This window comes from Haemaphysalis longicornis, unplaced genomic scaffold (genome assembly GCF_048455015.1).
Source record: "Haemaphysalis longicornis isolate Haplotype H1 unplaced genomic scaffold, Haemaphysalis longicornis Haplotype H1 scaffold_10, whole genome shotgun sequence".
NCBI classification, from domain to species: domain Eukaryota; kingdom Metazoa; phylum Arthropoda; class Arachnida; order Ixodida; family Ixodidae; genus Haemaphysalis; species Haemaphysalis longicornis.
This window is the reverse complement of record NW_027526204.1, coordinates 121,252,646-121,273,372: the sequence shown is the minus strand read 5'-3', so window position 1 is coordinate 121,273,372 and position 20,727 is coordinate 121,252,646. Positions and strand designations below refer to the sequence as shown.

Below are 20,727 nucleotides of genomic sequence, written 5' to 3'. Positions count from 1 at the left end.
GGGTCCATTAAAAACCACACCTTACTTTTTGCCATTCACGGAACTACGTAATGACAATACGGTTCTTCCGTTATATTACGTACGTTACATTTGGTCATTTACGGAAAGTTGCAATCCCAAAACGTTGAGTCCATGAAATGACAGACGTGATCCAAAAATTCGCCAGTTTTATTACGGTCTTGCCGTACTATGGAGTGTCCGTTCTTACAAATCTCTCCGTTTTCTAAATTAACGAAATGTGCCCAGAAACATTTTACCAGAAGCTTTCTCCGTAAGCTCGGTCATTTGTTTACACTGTATCTTGTGCACACAGGGAGCCTTAAAACACTTCTCACTTCGTGTGTTGTAAACTTCTTTCTGATTCCCACCAATGCTATGCGGCATTTTTATTCCTCCCAGATGGAAGAGTCCAAAGTTTCAGCTTTGATCCTTCCGACGTTCGTGATTCTTAAAACTGGTCGGCTTGGACAGTAATACCCGCTGTGATGTTCCTGGTGGCTCAGGTGGCTGTCTTGTTACCGTTTCCTTATTATGCTACATGGTATTTCACGTCTGAATACGAAATGCCGCTTTCGTGTACAGCACTACTTTGCTTGACCATGCTTGTACAGAAAACGAACGAAAAACACCTTGTAACGCTTGTAATAGAGCTTCCTTGTCTGTTCCTTGAGTGCCGACTAAATTTATGTAGATAGACGTCAGCGCACGCGATATGATACCGAAAAGTTGCATCTCCTGCAGGGTATGCGGCATGCTCATGTGTTACCCTGCTGGTCGTTCCGCTCACGTTTTGGGTGAATTGCGTTGGAAAACCTGGCCTTGTAGCTCAGAAGAAGTGAGATTGTGATCCTACTTTTGTAGTAAGAGCGCTCAGAAGTTGTCAGACCGCATCGAGAAAAAATATAGTGGTCTTTTGCCACATGCTACGTAGTCATCCCCCCATTCAATAGTTGCGGCAAAACAGCCATCGTTGAAAACCCCTCGGTTGCTTGGGGACGGTCTTCGTTAAAGCTAAAAGAAGCCGAGGCGCGTACGGGGTGAGGATTCAGAGTATATAGTGGAAGACGTGAACCGCCGTTCTATATCAGCAGGAGAGACGCTATAGATGCTTGTACAAGAATCGTAGTTATTAGTGCGTTACGTGCCTGTCAGCACTCAAGGGATACGCTCAAACGGCTCTGAAGGCCTCTTTGGCGATTGTACAGTCCTGTTTCTTTGTAATGTCTTCTGTCAAGGGCCCCCAATCCACAAACAAAATTCTAAGGCGCCAACAAGACTTCGCCAGAAGGTGGCTGTGGAGTCGTCCCTGCTTCGTCTCTTTGCCTTGGTATGCAGATTAGTTTTTTAAATTCCCAGACGAAATTTAAATCATTCTTATAAAAAAGGTTCTTTATTCAATGAACCATCATGTATTTATTCTTCACGCTGCGATTAAAGAATACTTCTCAACCGAAGTGGTTTACTGGAAAAATAAAGCAGACAGCAATGGGCACCATCGACAATGTTTATCTAGGTTCTGGGCATATTCCCAGAAATTCAGAATGCCGGATGTGATGCTCAGGTTCTTGGTCAGTTGACTTCATCCTTGGAACGTCGTTCGATAACCCACTTGCGAAGCTCTCGTCTCTGCAACTTCCCAAGCCTATTGCGAGGAATTTCAGTCACGATGGTCACTCCACCTTCCAGTTTCAGGAACATTGGCACCTTTGCTAATGTGAATGAAACACACAAAAAAAACACGTTGCGTTTTCAGGAGCAACGACAAATGTTCGTTGGCAGTGCTGCCAAATGAAATACTATATTCGGCGTCTCACCTAGTGTCTGGAGATATTTTGTATCTAGTACCAGTCCTAGTATTCAGAGAAACATTGGGCTTACGTTTGAATCACGTGATATATCCTGCAAATCTGTATTGAGGTGACCGGGTTTTTATGTTATCGTTCGAGAAACTGCTGTTGTATACCACACGCTCATTACCAGCCAACGTTGTTACTGTCGCGAAACACGCGTGAAAGTTACTTGGAAACGGCATAATATTACTGGCATGACGAGCAAAGCCAAATTAAAAAAAAATACCATTGACTTTTTGCACCTCCCGGCACTGGCCACTTGACCAAAGCTTCAAACATATTTTGCGACCATTTCGCTCTGCTAGAACGAGCTCATTATTTCTGGCGTCTTTCTGAAGATCGTCATCCCTGCCATGCGTGTTCGTCATGTACAGTTACCAAGAATAATTACTTACCGACATGCCCAGATGTTTAGCTTTTACTATATGCCTTACATCATAGCAAGAAGATTGCCAGCTACTTAGGAAGTCATGTACAAATGCTAATGGAAACTGAACAGAAACTGTTTGAATAAAAAAATGGCCCCGTTCGCAATGGAGATGTGAAGGCTGGGGAAACTACGGAGCTGGGAGTCTCATTAGCTTTAACTTGGCTTTTTCGATAGCTTTACTTTCCACGTGCCCGAAATTTCGGATCTACTTAACGCCGCTTGACACGCTCACGATCGGCCTCTCGCTTACTTCGCTGACGCTAGCTTTGGTTTTAGGAAGAGAGCACATTCTTAGGTAAGCCCTTTTTATCGGTAGACCGGACACTGACGCCGCCGAGCGCGCGCCGTCTCTCTCAACTAGAACAACCCCTGTGCGTCAGAGCTTAAGTCATAAATAGGCGCAGCCCATCCCCGAAGCGCGAAACCCCACCCGAACATCTCCGTCGTGACGCGCACTCCCCAACCTGCTCGTCGGTGCCTTTCCTCCTCGCCACTTCCGCTCACACGCATTGTCATAGCATTTTCCTCCCCTCTACTTAAGTACGTCGATTTTGGAGTGACGCCTGGCACGGCTGCAACTCAAGCACAAACAGCTACACTGTTAAAACTGATGCGGAATCTTGGAACTTTGTTAGAATAAGAAGGTGAAAGCACAGTTGGAGCTCCTGTTGATCTGCTGTGGAACTTTCTGCTCAACATTGCGGACCCTTCTGTAATCACAAGAGCAGGCTCTAGGAAGCATCCTGTGGAGCTCGTTCTGCTTTCGAGACGTCGCATGTGGTATCCTAAACTTCTTCTGATCGCTAGCCGGGGTACAGAGCGTGCTGTTCCCCCCATTGGTAACTCCACCTTTCGACGCGGCTTGTACTTCACGTACGGCACCCGCCTACGCTCCTTCGGCTCAGCTGTTTCCATTTCCTGTCGTGCGACGTTGCCCTCTCTCACAGCCTTCATCCGGTTTGCGTCCCTACTGCTGTTTCCTTTTCCGGGAGAGTGACCGGCCTCACGCAAATTCAACTATTCTGGACCCGGTTTTAAAGCAAAGCTTTTTACCTCTACCCCCCAAGCGTTCTTTCGCGACTGTTGGTGTCAGCAGAAAACTCCCGCGAACAAATTGATCTCGATGAACTCGTTATTATCTCGTTTAATGCAAGAAGCATTGTAAATAAAAGTGACAGTTTAGAACTGCTTCTTTTGAATTATGACCCTCATCTAGTGGTAATTACCGAAACCTGGCTGAGTGACAGGATCAGTGACAGCGAGGTCGTTCCACATGGTTATCAGATATATAGGCGTGATCGTGGCATCCGTGGTGGGGGCGTAGCCGTTATAGCAAAACATAATATCGAGATCTCGGTTCTGCCGGTTATTCCAAACCATGAAATTTTGTTTTTAGACATATCTGTTTGCGGCCTCAAATTCTTGCTTTGTGCGGCTTATCGAGCACCTGATGCAACTGACTCGTTTCTTTGCGAATTGTACGATTCCCTTCTGCCCCACAGTGGGCGCGCGGTTATTGTAACGGGTGATTTTAATCTGCCAAGTCTTGACTGGAATCGCCCTACTTATGGAGTGAGCAACTCTTGTGATAGTATCTTAGACATGATGTTGGCTATGAATTTGAATCAGCTAGTTGTTGAACCTGCCCATCTTCATGCCATTTTAGATTTGTTTTTTGTTAGCGAAGGATTTTCTAGTGGCATAGTAAAAGTAGATCCTGGTATTTCCGACCACCGACTCATCTCGTTTTGTTGGTCTTCTATCGAGCATGGCAGTGTCGAGGACCATCCAGTCAAACATGTCAAAAATTTTGACCGCGCTGATGACGCTTCTATCATTGATTATTTAGAGTTGCAATTTGATTACCAGATGAACAATGATGTGCACAGGTTGTGGATGCATTTCAAGGAAACAGTAAAATACTGCATTGAGCATTTTGTACCATTCAGAAAGGTTAGAAGTAAAAGATACAATGAATGGATTACCCGAGATATAATTCAGACAAAGCGTAAAATAAAACGTCTTAGGAGAAAGAGGAGTCCAAGTGAGCAACATCTGCAAAGCCTCAAGCAGTCCTTGGAATGTAAGGTGAAATCAGCCAAGGCTCATTATTTTAACGTATCACTTCCTGAGTTTATCCAAAATGACCCTTCCAAGTTCTGGCGCTTTTTGGGTGAAAAAAAACATTGCCTGAATGAAATAGCTGTAAATGGTAAAATTGTGACCGATTTTAAGGAAATAGCCCAATCATTCAATCACTACTTTCAATCAGTTTTTTCACCAGGTGGCGTGATTCCAAAACGCCTAACACGTGATTCAAGTGTACCTGTTATATCGGATCTTGGAGTTCTGGCAATGTTACGTAAGCTCGATTCGAGAAAAAGCCCCGGCCCCGATTGTCTTCCAAATGGATTCTTAAAACGGTATGCTGACCAGTTATCAGTATTCTTAACTAGGATTTTTCAGACCTCCCTGGCATCGGGTGAAGTCCCGTATGATTTTCTGGTTGCTAGGGTCAAACCACCCTTTAAACGTGGAGATAAACTTGCAAGCTCGAACTACAGACCCATTTCTATTACAAGTAGCTGCTGTAAAATGTTAGAACATGTTATTGCGGGATTCATTCATGAATTTCTTGCTGAAAGAAACATTTTGTCGCCTTACCAGCATGGCTTTAGGAAAAAAATGTCTACTGTTACGCAATTGGTCACAACAGTGCATCACTTCTCTGCAGCTTTGGATGAGTCCGGACAAGTCGATGTGGTGTTCCTAGATTTTAGTAAGGCCTTTGACAAAGTGCCGCATGATAAGCTTTTGTATAAACTTGAATTCATTGGCCTTCCCAATTGTATTTTGAACTGGATTAGAGCTTATTTATCAAACAGAAAACAGTATGTTGATATTAATGGTTGTTTCTCTCATTCTCTTGCTGTCACGTCTGGTGTACCCCAGGGCAGTGTACTTGGGCCACTGTTGTTCCTTCTGTATATAAATGGTTTGGTGTCTGTAATTCCTGAAGCGGTCTCTGTGAGGCTGTCTGCCGACGATTGTATTGTTTTTAGAGAAATTCGATCACCTGACGACTGTGTTGTGTTGCAAGAATCCCTAGTACAAATAGAGAGGTGGTGTGAGGAGTGGGGAATGATGCTTAATGCCGCAAAATGTGCGTTTTTAAGAATAACACGAAAAAAAGTTTTCTTTCGTTCTCAGTATTTTCTCCAGAACACTGCAATCACAGACGTTGCAGAGTATAAATACCTCGGCATCACTCTAAACTCTACTTTAACTTTGTCGTCCCATGTATCACGCATTTGTTCAGCTGCATTTACGAAGTTGTGTTTTTTGAGGCGCAAATTAAGACATGCCCCAAGTCACGTCAAGCTTTTAGCCTACAATACTTTTGTTAGAGCCAAACTGGAATATGCCTCCGTGGTTTGGGATCCGCCCTTTAAAAAGGATATTTACATGCTAGAGCTCGTCCAAAGAAAAGCAGTACGGTTTATTTTTTGCAAATATGGCCGTTACGAGTCTCCTTCGAAGCTCATGTCTGACAATGGCATTCAATCCCTAGAATCTCGAAGACGCTTCCGGTTATCATTCTTACATAATATTGTTACGTCTAAAGTGCAAATAACTCCATCGACTTTAGTTCAACCCTTAAGCACAAGAAGGACACGACACACGCATACTCAATCCCTTCAGCCTATTTTCGCAAAAACAAACCAGTTCAAGCTTAGTTTTTTCCCCCGTACCATTTCTGAATGGAATGCACTTCCGGAAACAGTTGTTCAAGCCAGAAATTTTTCCGAAGCGCTCCATGCGAGTATTTGTCACTGAGTATGTGCATTGTAGGGTGTGCCATGCCTTTACCGATGTGCCTTATTTTTTTGTTTGTTGGTTTTCTTACTTTAAAAAAAAGTTTGTTCCTTGTATGAATGATTGTGTATTGCCAGTTGCCCCTCCTGCTTGGGCCAGAAAATCTGGCTTGCAGTATTCGCAATAAATAAATAAATAAATAAATAAATAAATAAATAAATAAATAAATAAATAAATAAATAAATAAATAAATAAATAAATAAATAAATAAATTAATTAATTAAAGACTTTGCTGCACCGCCAGGAATCGAACCTGGAACTAACAGAGTAACACAGCAAGAGCCCGTTATCTTATAGATTGAGCTACGAGCCCACGCGGAGATGGGGAAGAAAAGTGGTGCACTCATCAAGCACATCTACGGGTTTAACCCCTGCATTCTTGCCGAATGCCACGCGATAGCGATTAAAGGAAGCTCACACCAACCCATGGCATCTCATTTCTAGTACCCCAGTGTGCTAAAGCCTGTGGCGTCCAGTACACACGTGAATATTCTCACCTCCTTGTCGTCCGCCCTCACGACAAACGACACCCCAAAGAACACATTCGAATACTTCTTGATGGCCAGGCCATCATCAAGCCCCAGCATCAAGATCCTGGGCCTACATCTTTAGACCAACACCAAGAGTGACGGATGATTGCAGCGCCTCAAACACACTATCAATAAAATCATACACATGATCAGGCGAGTTTAAACCAAGAAGCGAGGCTTCAAGGAATCTGATACGTTTCGATTAGTTCAAGCTTTTTTCCTCTTGACAATCACTTACGTAGACCCCCTGCCTTCTTCTCGGCAAGGAGGACTTAAGATGCTTTATATAATAATTAGAAAGGCGGTTGAGCAAGCCATTTGTCTTCCCATGAGTGCGTCCACCGGAAGATTGCTGAGCACGGGGCTCTACAACATGGTGGAAGAGCGGTTAGAGGGCCATGTTTCTATCCAGAAGCACCGAATGAGCAGAACTGCGGGGGGTCGCAGCATCCTTCTCCAGATTAGCTGGGGAGCACAGAATGGCAATCCGCTTGATATACTCCTGGACTTCTGGCGACAAGAAATAAAGATTCGCCCTGTGCTTTGAAATATAAACCCCTAACACGACGTGGGTCGCCGACAAGCACGGGCTCAAGTGCTGAACACCAGCCTCGGTGGGCATCATGCAGTTATCTACACAGACGCCTCCCAACTCTGAGGGCAGCAGTACGCCATCATTGTGGCTACCTCCAGAACCAACCTTCTTGCGTGTGCCTCACTAGAGACCGAAGAAATGACGGCAGCAGAAAAGGCACCCATCACCTTGGCTCTCACTCTAACAGGGGTTCGTAAGGTAGTCACCGATTCAAAACTAGGCTACCAGAATCACCAGTCAGGTTTGGTGTCCTGACCTGCACTGCGTGTGCTAAACACCACTCACGAAATGGTTCCATTCAGCTCATATGGACACCAGATCACGCTTCCATGGAAGGCAACGAATACGCCCACCAAGCCCGCACTTTTATCCCCCGTGCTATGGAGCTGCTCGATGACAGTCACGTGCTTGTCTCGTTCAGGGACATAACCCACCATTATTGCCTTCTGCGAGAGACGCTAACTTCGCCTTTCCCTGACATTTTTATAGAACAACAAGCAACCATACGGCTCATACAATCCGGCTCCTTCCCACACCCGACGCGTCTTCACTTAATAAACCCGAATCGCTACGAAGCTGAATGTAAATTTTGCTCAGACGTAGGAACGCTCTGCCACATAATCGTGGTGTGCGACTTTAGCCCTGAGCACCCTCCTCTCTTTCCGTCAACTACCGAACAAGAGGAATGTGAGATTCTGCGGTCCAGCCCCTCTCTGCCTACCCAGTTTCAGCTGGTGGGCAGAGCACAGGCGGCGCGGACAGAATATGCGCTACAGTGAAGAAGGAACCACTCCCCTGTGCGGCGCTCTGTGCCGTTCAGAAATCCTAATATAAGTATTTCCTCATGCTCTCCCTCCTCCTCTTACTCCTCCCCCGTCTCTGCAGCCGATCTCATCACCTCCGTCCGCGAGGGCAGAGACGGAGAAGTCAGGTCGTCTAACCGGGTTAGAGTTTCAATTTTATAAAAAGTGTTTCCACTCATTTGCTACACCAATACAACTCAATCTACCACCGTTCATGCATCGTGCAATAATTTAACCTTACCAAGAATATCTATTTGAAGTAATAGAGGGTGTGGTTAAGTGTATTCCACTTCTATCTAGTTTCACTATTTGTATGGCAACGTCAGTGAATTTAAGTGACGTCGCATGGATAATCATTGTGGGTGTAGTTTACAGCTTTGCTTTCCAACCGCATTCACACTGTGGATTGGCGCTAATTTTTTTTCTTAACCTCAAAACACACCTGCTTGAAAACTGGAGAGGTAAAGATTTCGCCTTGAGAAATTAAATATGGTTATTATTGCAATTGAGGGAAAAATCTACGTTCTTCAAACGTCCTGCACATTTGTTTATTATCTCGCGACAAATACAATTTCTTACCTTCAACCTACCGGATAATTTTAAGCAGCGTTACGCTGCCGATTGTAACGTTTAGATTTCATTCCGCAAGCCACGTTAACGTCTGTTTCAGGCGTATTACCTTCTTTCCAGAACTATAAACTTGTTACCAGAACACGTATAAAGACATGAAATACCAACCGTTAACAAATCGCTGGAAGTGTTCGGGCCCGAGATGCTCGTATCCGGGCTTGGGCACTACAACGGCGTGCGGCAGCTCCCCAACCTCAGGGCTCGGTAGCCCCACCAGAGCGCAGTCTTGCACTTCGGGGCAGTTGAGAAGAACTGCTTCGATTTTGGAAGGGGCGATCTTGGTGTTGCCGAAGTGAATGAACTCTGTGAGGCGCTGCACCAGGTACAGCCACTCCTCCTCATCGTAGTAGCACTCATCTCCTACGGCAAGTAAATGCACCACTACTTTGCGGGCACTTGTGTGGCTGATTATGAAAATAGGCAAAGCAACACAATCGCCAAACATTACTCGGGACACGTAATGGAGCTCTGCCACGCCTTCGATAAATGCTTTCACTCTTTCCTTCGCGAATATAAGCTCTGCAAAGGCTGTAGATATCGCCAGCACAGAGCGGCACTGAAGATTTGCTCGTCGCAGCAGGTACGCCTTCCGCTTTTGCTTCGCTTTTGCGGCTTTGTTTGTAAGGTAGCGACCGAATGCGTCCACTGTTGCAACTAAAGGAAATCCGATCAATTGCCGCTGCATTGCGGTAATCACGTAATTTCAGAGCTCGAAGAACGCCAATCCCTGCAAAGTGAAAACAAATCTTTTGAGAAAGTTTTTTAAGTTACCCGATGGGCATAGAGCAGTATTTTTGGCTGAGATACGTTGAAATCACCTAATATATGTATTGAATGTATTGGTTCACTACCTTCTGCAAGCATTTAGGATTTCGAAAAAGTTTGAAAAAAGTGTCGCAGGGTCTCTTAATTACTGCGTACTTGCCTTGAAGACGAAGGCATGGCGATACTTATTCACAATTTCCATACTCCTGTATTGTATTTACGACTCTTTCTTCACTTTCGTTAGCTCGTCTTACAGCGCTAGTTCCGTCAGAAAGCAGACTGGCACACGCCACAGTTTCCACAGAATAAGGGTTCTGCACGGCTGGTGTGCACCTGTACTACTTACCATCACCCTGTTGTGTGAAGCGGTTTAAGTTTCCTATTTTGTGAAGCGGCCTCATGAACCACTTAAAGGTCATGATTGTTTGTCTCTAAATGAGGTGGGTATGTGCCAAGACAAAAGGAACGACAACAACAACAATAACAACAACCTTTGTGCTACCGTTGGTGATGTGCGGTTAAAGTGCAGTTGTAGGGCATTCTAGTTGCTACTGTGCCTAATTGGATTCAATACCATCGGGTCCCACTTGCGTCCTTATATATTGTTTACACCAACGGAAATTTTCTTTGGAGCACGAGGTCGCGGGTTCGATTCCCGGCCGCGGCGGCCGCTTTTCTGATGGAGGCGAAAAGCAAAAACGCCCGTGTGTACGAGATTTCGGCGCACGTTAAAGATCCCCAGGTGGTCAAAATTAATCCGGAGCCCTCCACTACGGTGCGCCTCATCGCCTGCGTTGCGTCGGCGCGTTAAACCCTACAATCAATCAATCAATCAAATTTTCTTTGTTAGACAACAATGACGACAACGGTGTCTCGCGCAATGCGGAGTTTACGGCTCTCACCTTAATAAAATCGGAGGACATGCACAAAACATCTTTCATCTCCTGTACTTTCACATGGTCTAATAAGGTCGCATTTTGGCCAATCAATGTCTCTTCTGTGGAGGTAATTTTTTAAATGAAGGGCATTTCAGTAACTCACGATGTCACCCGCGTTGACGTCCGTAGTCCGCACCGCACCCCTCCCTACTAGATAAAAAAAATACTATCCGGCGCCCGGTTTCGATCCCTCGCCCTGCGGGCGGAACGCAATGTACATGGTGCTCAACCCACTGCGCCACAAAGCCGACACAGAATAGGACGCTCCGAACGTGCCTTATATCGTTGACTCATTCAAATTACTGCTGACGAACGCTCTCTCGTCAGCAGTTGCCCCATTAACGTAACTCAAACTACTTAACGTCGTGCGCCCCCGGAAATGCTCTGCATTTGATCGTGCCCCTCGCGAGGGGGATGTTTCACTGCGTCTTCTCTCGGTCGCGGGACCCGTGGCGCCATCGGGCGGAGGCGCGGCACAACTCGTAGCACTTTCTTTGAAAAAGCGCCTCGAAAGCGCGGCAAATATGAATTTCACGCGGTTTACGCACACGCTTGCTGTACTCGCGCAATAGTGCTTTCTTTCGTAATTTGTATGTCGGTGTTTACTACTTGGTTTAGATAATTCCTCGCTGGTAAACTGAAGCACGGACCCGATTTTTTTTCTACCTTCAAATATTATTCCAGCGTCGAATTCCTGAATTCGGGCGTCAATTGTTACTCCCAGGAAATACAATTAATAATAAATTTATACAAGAGAATTATACCGAAGTTTTTTTATCTTGGCTGTAAAATTGAGTAATGATTGAATTTCGTGCTTAAAGGGACACAGAAGGGTAACAGCAGGTTGGGCTGTAACGATAGATCTCGGTGCCGAAAATCGAAATACACCATTGTCGCGACCACCACTTGTTTAATAAGCCAGGGAATTCCCGAAAGGTGGAAAATGGTGTCGACGCACACTACGCTTTTGGCTACCACGGTGTGAGGTCACAGAAGTGGTAAACGATGAAAGCACATTGAAGAAGCATCTTTGAATGTTCTCCTGACGTAAACATTTCTTAGGTGGTTGAGCATGTAAATTAAATGTAAATCAAAACTTTTGCTTGAGCTTGTCTTATTAAAAAAAGAGCTACTGCTTTTACACACTGTAGGATGGGCTGCTTCCTTCACGCTTTAGAGTCGGTCACTATGTTTCCAAATTTGTTTTGGAAAAGACGTGTTCTACATTTGTGCGCAAGCAGCGAAAAACGGCGAACGCCCGAGCTTCAGCAAGCAATAACCACGGCATGAAGCGGCAAAAGGAAGATGTTTAAGGGACCCGCCTGAGCTGCTAATCTTTCGTTCGCCGCGCGTCAATGCTGCTATCGGTAAACCAAGCCCGCGCCCAAATGAAAACTTATCGCCCGTGAAAGGTAAATGGGTAATTACATTTCGCTGCTCCGTTCACCACAAATCGCTGTTGATAATCCGTAAGCATCGCATAATTCTACGCTGGGGCGTGGGGGAGCCCGGCAGGACTACACAATCGTTAATGTTCGTAGGCCGTAATATTGTGCCAGCGGTTTTTTCAAGCAGCGTACCAAACGACATCTTCACTGTCAACTTTTCGAGTTCGACTGCTCGAAGCGGGGAATGTGGTCGCAACTGATCGCCCTTCGCTGAAGCAGTGTTCACCCCGCCGGGAAGGCAACTGCGCGGGAGCTTGCAGGATCGGAGGAAAGCTCGCGCGTTTTCACATATCACGTTTGCCGTTTCACGTATCACATCGGAGGTGTGTGGCCTGGGGCAGCGGCTGATGTGATGTGGCTGCATGGGCATCACAGATATGTGAAACGGCATTCCTCGTTCCGTGGGGGACGCATCATAAGAGTCCAAGCTAGAGTCCTCTGCCAGCGAAACGTCAGCGATAGGTTACAGACGTATAAGCTACCATTGCCAACGCTTACGCTCTAGACCACACCGGTGCTGCCGGTGCTTCGCTCCTATGTTTCCAACGCAATGGCTACGTCCCGAAAAAATGAAAGGGAAAAGGAAGACAGAAATGCCTGCTTTGCTTGCCTATTTCTCAGCAAGAAACGCATCGTTGCTCGTCGAACAAAAGCCGAGAGATCTACGAAACGTATGATCTTTCTGTTAAAACAAAATTCCATTCATCCTTTAGTGTCCCTTTAACTAAGTAGCCAGGAAAGCGAACTTTACACAGTCCCTCGGTGAGAGAGTTTTCGGCCAGAGTATCAATAATACGAAGTTGATGGAGTAGTTCCTCGGATTTTTAAATACTTTTGCAATTGTTTCAGCAAGCTAAGCCGTATTTTTACTTGCTCACGCTACACATTCTTCACTGCGTGTAAGTCCCTATGGCAACATATCGATGCAATTTACTTTTGGCAATATAACTTTACATTTCGATAATAACGATGAGTGAGATATAAACATATGATGCAGCTTCAGAATCTTCTTAACTTTGGTCAACCCCATAGGCATTCTTGGAAAAGTAAGTGATTGAAATTATTTCGGTCAAGTTATTTTTTCTCTCCCCAATCATCAGAAATGAATCAAGCACAAACTTGGCATGTCGTCCGCGCAATTTGCGAAGTATTCAGAAGCCGTGAGGAGGTTTCTCTGTCACTAAAGAGAATGGTTAGCAACCAATCTGCGCTGTTCGTAGGACGTAAAGACAGCTGGGGAAGTAGTTGTCAGCATTACAAGGTACGCTAATTAAGTCGGCACAAAAAGCCACGAGAAAAAGAATGCTAAGGTTACCGCTCCCGCGTAAGAAAACTATCTCATGTATTAGTACTCAAACGGGTACCTATGACATGTTAGCTCCGAAAAAGCGGAAGCACGGACAAGCGGTGGACCATTCGTTTGAAGTGGTGGCAGCCAAGAGACGACGAAAAAAGTTTTTTGAGATCCCTGCGAGTGGGCTTCGTACTGGAGTACAAAAAACAGGCCGATGGTGCTGCTGCTGATGATTTTGGCGACGATCATGATTCTGCTAATGATGCTGGAGTTGATTATTAGGATGAGGATGAATTTCATTAAACTGTTACTGATGAATGTTTTCCTATGAAAACATTTACCTGTCCTATACCAGCCATTGGCATCAGTGACCGGCTCGTCCAGTCTGCCCCAGTATCCTCTCATCAGGCCGGGGCCTCTGATCAGGAGTTCACCGGGCTGACCGGGCCCCAAGGGTTCTCCGGTCTCGTCGTCTACCACCTGCACCATTAACATAGTCGTAGTTTGGGGCGTAAATTTTGTTTAGCCCAATAAGAAAGTGTTGCTTGAGTTAGGTTGTACTCAGTTGAAAGCCTCGACCCAGCTACGTACAGACATAGACAAGTCAGACATAGGTACAGACATACAGACATAGACATAGGTGCCGTCACCTGGCAGCGGCCGGGGATTGGCCTCCTGCGCTGGAGTTTTGGCGACATGCAGCGCCCCTAGCGGCTGACGCCTCTGGGTAGTACAAAAGCAGACAACCCTCGCCGCCCTCCATGTGTTTTAAATTACAAGCCAGATGGAACGTTGGTTGTGGTGCTTTGTGGCGTGTTTAAATGACTGCATACTGTATGAAATAGCCCATAAAGTAGTTGCAGAGGCTAAACAAAATAATATCCGCTAAAAGAAGCCGATTTGTCGGCTTTCTTTTGAGCGAGCTGTCGCGGTGGTCGCGGCGTGGGACAGTATCGCCAGGTCGGGTGGTTTAACTGTTTGACGACAGTTACAGTTTTTTCTTCTTGCATGTGGTCGACAAAGCAAAGTTCACGAGTAGCATAAACACGGAACGCTGCTCATCCTATATCCTGAGGTAACTGCAAAATGCAAGCGAACGCAAGCATTGCGCAGCCGACTCAGCTGACACTGCTGGCCTGGCACCGCCTTTGAAACGAGAGGAAATTTTCTTTCGCATTTTCGCAAACTAAAGGATACTTGCGTAACGTTTTACGCCGCACGATTTACGAACGGCAGGGTACTTGTATACTAGTGAGTAGGTGAGGCAATAGCGCCAAAAAAACAAATTAAGCGCTATTAAAGGACGCAAAACCAAATCACACGCCCGCTGCCTGCAGAGATGTGTACTTCTATAACATCACATAACACAGCCGCATACTAGTGAGTAGGTGGGGCAATAGCGCCAAAAAAAAAACAAATTAAGCGCTATTAAGGACGCAAACCAAATCCCACGCCCGCTGCCTGCAGAGACGTGTACTTCTATAACATCACATAACACAGCCGCATACACGGCGCGGGGCACCGAATATTTACATACGATCATAACTGACTGTGTCGGTTTTCTAGTGCAGGGGTCGTCGAATCTGAACGCCGACACGCCAGTTTTGACTGCAAATGGAGTTAGCGAGACAAGAACAGAGAATTGGCGTCCTCCAGTTGAATTGCCCCCCCATTCCCCCCCATCTTCACACTTCGCAGGATTATTGTCAAATATTATTAGAAATTCGCTGATTTTTTTCTCTTTGCATTCAAAGCCCCCCTCCTCCTCCTACCCGATTCGCTGTCCAGCCCTCCGCCTTGTCGGCTGCATGAAACTCGGCCGTTTTTGACCCTCATTCTAGGCTATTAAGTGCGAACTCGGAATGTATGCTGCAAGAGCGTAATTAAGTAAAGTGAGAGCAAAGAAGGAAAGCGAGCGGCCTCTTAGTTCGCCCGACCACTTTGTTTTACGACCCGCCGCGGTGGCTCAGTGGCTAAGGCGTTGCGCTGCTGGGCACGAGGTCGCGGGTTCGATTCCCGGCCGCGGCGGCCGCTTTTCTGATGGAGGCGAAAATCAAAAACGCCCGTGTGTACGAGATTTCGGCGCACGTTAAAGATCCCCAGGTGGTCGAAATTAATCCGGAGCCCTCCACTACGGCGCGTATCATCGCCTTCGCTGCGTCGGCGCGTTAAACCCTACAATCAATCAATCACTTTGTTTTACGGCCACTAATTTCGGAATCGCAAAACAGATTTCACGCTTCTGGCGGTCGCGGCAATTTGTCACTGAGACACGCAACAAAACGGCAAGCTAACGCTGCAACATGTATTCGTAACGGCGACGCAAACGAGCACCGTTTAATGAAAGTGCACGCATAGTGTGCAGATACGCAAAAGAGCGGCGTACCGCAGGCGAGCCTGCGGTCCGCCGGACTTGCTGGCTTTTTAAAGCGCGATCATTGCCGATTGCGTCACTCTTCTTTTTTGATCGGCTGTTTTTGAGAAGTCTTTGTCACGTAGAGTATTAGTTTAAACTAGAAATTTTACTAAAAATTTCACTTCGTACGACCATCGATCAGTGAACCTGCGAGTAGCAGACGCCGCCACGGTCCCGGCACTTTCGTCGGCGCTGTAAACGTGTTTAGCGCTGCAAAGCTTTTTTACTTAATGCCAAGTTGATCGCTGAAATAGAACGGACGCGTCGGGGATGAGCTGGTGACCACGTCGCAAAATAATCTGGAGCGTCGAGCTCATTTTGCTTCTGTCAACACGGGATCCTATGGGACCCGCGCAGCTTTGTACTACCCGGAAGTACTGCCCGGAAGCCGCTTGCGCAGCGCCCCCTGGGCAGCACAGGAGGCATATAAGAGGCGGACATGCGCAGTTGTGGGGTTGGGAGCGAGGGTGCATGTCCCACTGCGATATGTTGCCCTCTCCTCGCTCGCATGCTTGTCTTGTCGCCGTGCCGTGAGAGCGCTGAAAACATCCTCTTACGATGCGGCGCGACATAATGTCTGCTGGCACTCAGTGCCAGCAGACATTATGACAGCAGACAGTGCCAGCAGGCGGCCTGGTCGGCGCGCACGAGCGCCCCCTCCCCAGATCTGCCGGCTTCATATTGCTGACATAGCTTTGCATGTGTAGTGCAGTAACTTGAGGAATTAATGATGGACACGAGGGCCAAACCCAAAAGCATGTCCCGTGCTGCCTTCACAGGTTCTTCAAGCACTGAGGTGCCTCCGAAAAAAAAAAAACGTGGGCTGCCAACATTGTTGTGCAAGGGCAATAACCTGGCCTATAAAATAATTGGAGCTCCCTAAGTTATTAATTTTTCGGAACGTTAGAATTCTGTTAGCAATTATCCCACCGCAAACACCGCTTGCTGTCAATATATTTCGTTGTAGGCACATTGTAGTGGTATATTACTGTTTTCTACAACCTCCGAATGCGTGAAGTGACTCAGCCCAGACTGCGTTAAACAAAGGCGTGTTCTTCACCGCCAGCGCATTGTTCAATTCCCGAACCACGGCACCACGAACGCAAAAAAGTGTAGTGCCAGCAGAGGTTAGGCGGATGCTGTTTGTCTCCGTTTCTGGGCGCTGGTTTTCTTCAAGAAATCGTGATTAACTCAACAGTATGGCTTCCGAGAGCAAAACGCGTTTTCCGCGCAAGCACTGATCGTAGCTTGAAGCAATTACGTGCCGCATTGCTCTAAGCATGACCAACACCCTCAGCGGCGGCGCCGGTATTCTTTACAGTGCTTGCGGAGCCCTTGCGGCATGGCGGCAAGGCAAGCGTGCGAGCGAGGAGATCGCAACATATCGCAGTGGGACCCGCACCCTCGCTCCCGACACCTCTACTGCACATGTCCCTCTCTTTTCCCCGGCCGCTGCCAGGTGACGGCACCGGTATCTTCGGCCGTGCGTTCCGCGGTTCGTATTTCAATTGTCCACGAGTGTACATGCGTTGCCAGGTAAGAGGCGCAAAATCTTCATTGCCCAAAAAGAGCACCGCCTGCACCTAAAAGGGGAACATTTCTGATGAACCGTTCAGCTAATCCTTAGTTGTACATTCAATCACTGGCGCATTGTGCATTGTGCGCCCAAAATTTTTACAAATGATCACCAGTCATATCACCGCCGAATGGAAGCAGGTATACACTTTTCTATCACGCACGATTATCGTGACCAGTACAAGGGACACGAAGGGTGTTGAGCACACGAACCGCCTTCGTTAGCACACATGATCTAACAGATGCGTTTCTCGCAGCACAGATACCGAGAATGTTTTTAAGTGTAGAGCACTTTAGGGGCTCGTCTTGTCGTCCTAGCTCGCTCTCTGGACCCATATGTACAGCCACACGACGTTCTGTTGTACCGGCTGTCGTCGCGGCGTAACTCAGTCAAGAGGTTTATATAGTAATAAGCGTTCGAAAGTCGTGAACCCTATGGCGCTTGTCCTACATCTCCCCGTTGTTTAGCGCAAACAAAACTGTTGGTACATTTCGGGGTAAATATGCGGAATTAACCGGCAGCACCCGAATCAAATTAGTTAGAACGGTCGTTGGGATGGTTTTTACGATAGTAAGCGAAAAAAAAGTGGCAGTGCCACGCCACCACGTGCGGGATGAAAAGTAAGCACACAAAGAAGAGAACTCCTCCTCGCCCAGTTGCAGGCAGGGGGCGCGCGAGCACTGCGATGGCGCGAAATTTGAATTGCAGTGGGTGGCAGCAGTGAGGAGATAACAGCGCTACAACCCATTATGGCGAATCACTGCTCTGCACTTCCGGCAGCTTTCACATTGAGCAGAACGGCTTTAGTTTTTTCTTGGATGTCCGAGCCGATGTCGCCGCATTGATGTATCCTGTAGCGACACAATGATGAAAGGGTACCTGATTCAAGCAGAGCTTTTTTGATGCATGAGAATGCAGGCCCTGGGGTTAGCATGCCCTGTCGAGCTTTGTTGGCGAAGGAGATATTGCATCTCAATAGTTAAATGCTTTGCTTTAGTGTTGTTGCTATATATTGCTTTTCTTGGGTGCATGTAGGAAATGTTTGGTTTATCAGCAGAATTTTTCTGTTTGCTTCCCTGATATTGAATATTGAATTAATTTTCTAAGAACAAGGCAAACTTCAGGGAAATCTGTCACCACGGGGATAACTCTGTCGAGCCTAACCAATTCGTGGTTCAATAAATCGTTTTTAGTGATTTGGTTCATGATTTAAAACAGTTTAGCGCAAGACTAGAAGGACTGGAAGCGACTGTCCAGTCTTTCACGGTCCTTGCGCAGCCGTGCTAAGCGTAATCTGATGAACTGTTTGCGCTCATCGCCACAAATTTCAGTTAGCAAAAAATCTTGATTTCATGACAAGAGCATAACAACAATTCTTCAACTCATGACGCCAGAAAATGTCTGTACAAAATTCAAAGAATTGTCTACTAATTCGTAGCATGCTTATCACGCTTGTCAAGAGTGTCAATTCTTAATAGACAAAAATGGCCTTGAGAAGTGATGGGTGTTGGAATATTTTATTTCTTTTTACATTTCCTATTTCTTTCTTTTCACCAATGAAGTAAATATATACCACTACAGCGATAAAATGCGTTATGTTTATATCGCTAATTATGTATTTTTACACAGGAGCAAGGCGTACTGCAGAGTTGGCCCATTTTGGCTCTTTCTTTATATGTATTTTTAACGCTTTTTTCCGGTATTGTTTTGTTCATTCTTGGGTTTTGGGGGGAGATGCATAAGATGCTTCTTATTGATTTTCTCTGATCATTTTGTGAAAACTTCATTCTCACTTTTTTTCTACTTGTTTGGGTTTTCAAAACTCGGTCCGCAAATTATCTCCAATTACGCTCACGATCACAGAGAGTAGTAAAATACCTGTAAGGAAGGGCGTCAGACAAGGAGACACAATCTCTCCAATGTTATTCACAGCATGTTTACAAGTAGTAAGCAAGAAATTGGATTGGGAACCGGTGGGACTAAGGGTTATTGGAGAATACCCCAGTAACATCAGCTTCGCTGATAACGTTGCCTTGCAGGGTAACTCGTGGGACCAATTGCAAAGCATGTTTACCGCACTGGAAAAACAGTGTAGAACTGCGGGCCTGAAAATTATTATGCAATAAACTAAAGTAATGATAAATAACCTCGCGACAGCACAGCGGTTTGAGATAGCTGGCGTGGCAGTGGAAGTGGCAAGCGAATATGGCCACTTAGGCCAAGTTGTGGCCCCGGATCCCAACCGAGGCAGAGATAATTAGAAGGATAAGAATGAGGCGGAGTGCATTCGGCAGGAATTTTAAGATAACAAGTGGCAGACTACCATTGTCCCTGAAGAAGAAAGTGTATGACATCTGCATATTACCGGTACTCACCTATGGGGCAGAAACTTGATAGCATACTAAGAGGGTTCAACTTAAATTAAGGACGACTCAGCGAGCAATGGAACGGAAGATGATAGGTGTAACATTAAGGGACGAGAAGAGAACGGAAGTGAGTCAGGGAACAAACGCGTGTTAAGGACAGATTAGTAGAAATTAAGAAGAAATGGACGTGGGCAGGGCATGTATTGCGAAGGCAAGATAACCGTTGGTCATTAAGGGTAACAGAGTGGATCCCTAGAGAAGGCAAGCGTGGCAGGGGGAGGCAAAAAGTTAGATGGGCAGATGAGATCAAGAAGTTTGCGGGGATAAATTGGTCACAGTTTGCACAGGACCGGGATAATTAAAGATTAATGGGAGACGCCTTTGTCCAGCTGTGGGCGTAGACAGGCTGGTGATGATGATGATGGTGATGATGATGATGATGGTGATGATGATGATGATGATGAAGAACGATTACAGGTGTTACTTCCGCCAAATCTGCCTTTTTGTGCAAGTGCAGGGCATTCCACGCTTCGCCATTCTAGTTTTTTACTATATTTTGAACGTTTTCACACGACATTTTTTGTTTATTTATCCGTTTACAGATGCGATGTATCAGAAACATAATTTTTTATTTGTCAGATCGTTTGTGTCGATATTTTGTGCCTATTTTTCGTACCACTTGCGTTTTCAAAATTATGTTCGACCAATAATCTTCATTTACGCAATTGGAAAGATAACAAGTCTTGCTTTCGCCGAATTGGCATTTTTGTTGAAAAAGAGGGCTTTACACGGTTCATCAATTTCGCAATATTTTATTCGTATTTTGAGAGCATTTTTTTCCGTACTTCTTGTTTATTCTTGGGTTTCGGGCCAGATGAATGAGATGCATATGTTTGTTTTTGTAGGATCATTTTCGCGAAACTGATCGTGTTTTTTTTATTTTCTGGTTTTCAAAATTCCGTTCGACCAATTGCCTTTTTTTCATGATGATATAGCGACTACATGTGTTGCTTTCTATAAATCTGAATTTTACTGCAAATGCAGTACGTTACACACCTTGTCGTTCGCGCCATTGTTTATTTGTATTTCGAACGTTTTTCTGCGGAAGTTTTTTGTTTATTCATGGGTTTAGGGTTGAGATATATGAGCTGCATATAGTTTTTTGTTATTTCTCACAACACTTTTGGGAAAATTATATTTGTTCAAAAGT

At 45.8% G+C, this 20,727-nt stretch overlaps 1 protein-coding gene across 2 annotated transcripts in view; it reads right to left on the bottom strand.

Moving 5' to 3' along the window:
* Positions 1-1,391: 1,391 nt before the first annotated feature.
* Positions 1,392-20,727, bottom strand: part of LOC144159190 (uncharacterized) — a 37,823-nt gene continuing 18,487 nt past the window's right edge. For both annotated transcript variants that reach the window (XM_077690521.1, XM_077690520.1), the window contains exons 9-11: positions 13,501-13,639; positions 8,823-9,074; positions 1,392-1,709 (exon numbers count right to left, since the gene is read on the bottom strand). In XM_077690521.1, the coding sequence (XP_077546647.1) occupies positions 1,570-1,709; positions 8,823-9,074; positions 13,501-13,639 (531 nt within the window). In that variant the 3' untranslated portion in view covers positions 1,392-1,569. The remainder of the gene's footprint in view (positions 1,710-8,822; positions 9,075-13,500; positions 13,640-20,727) is intronic.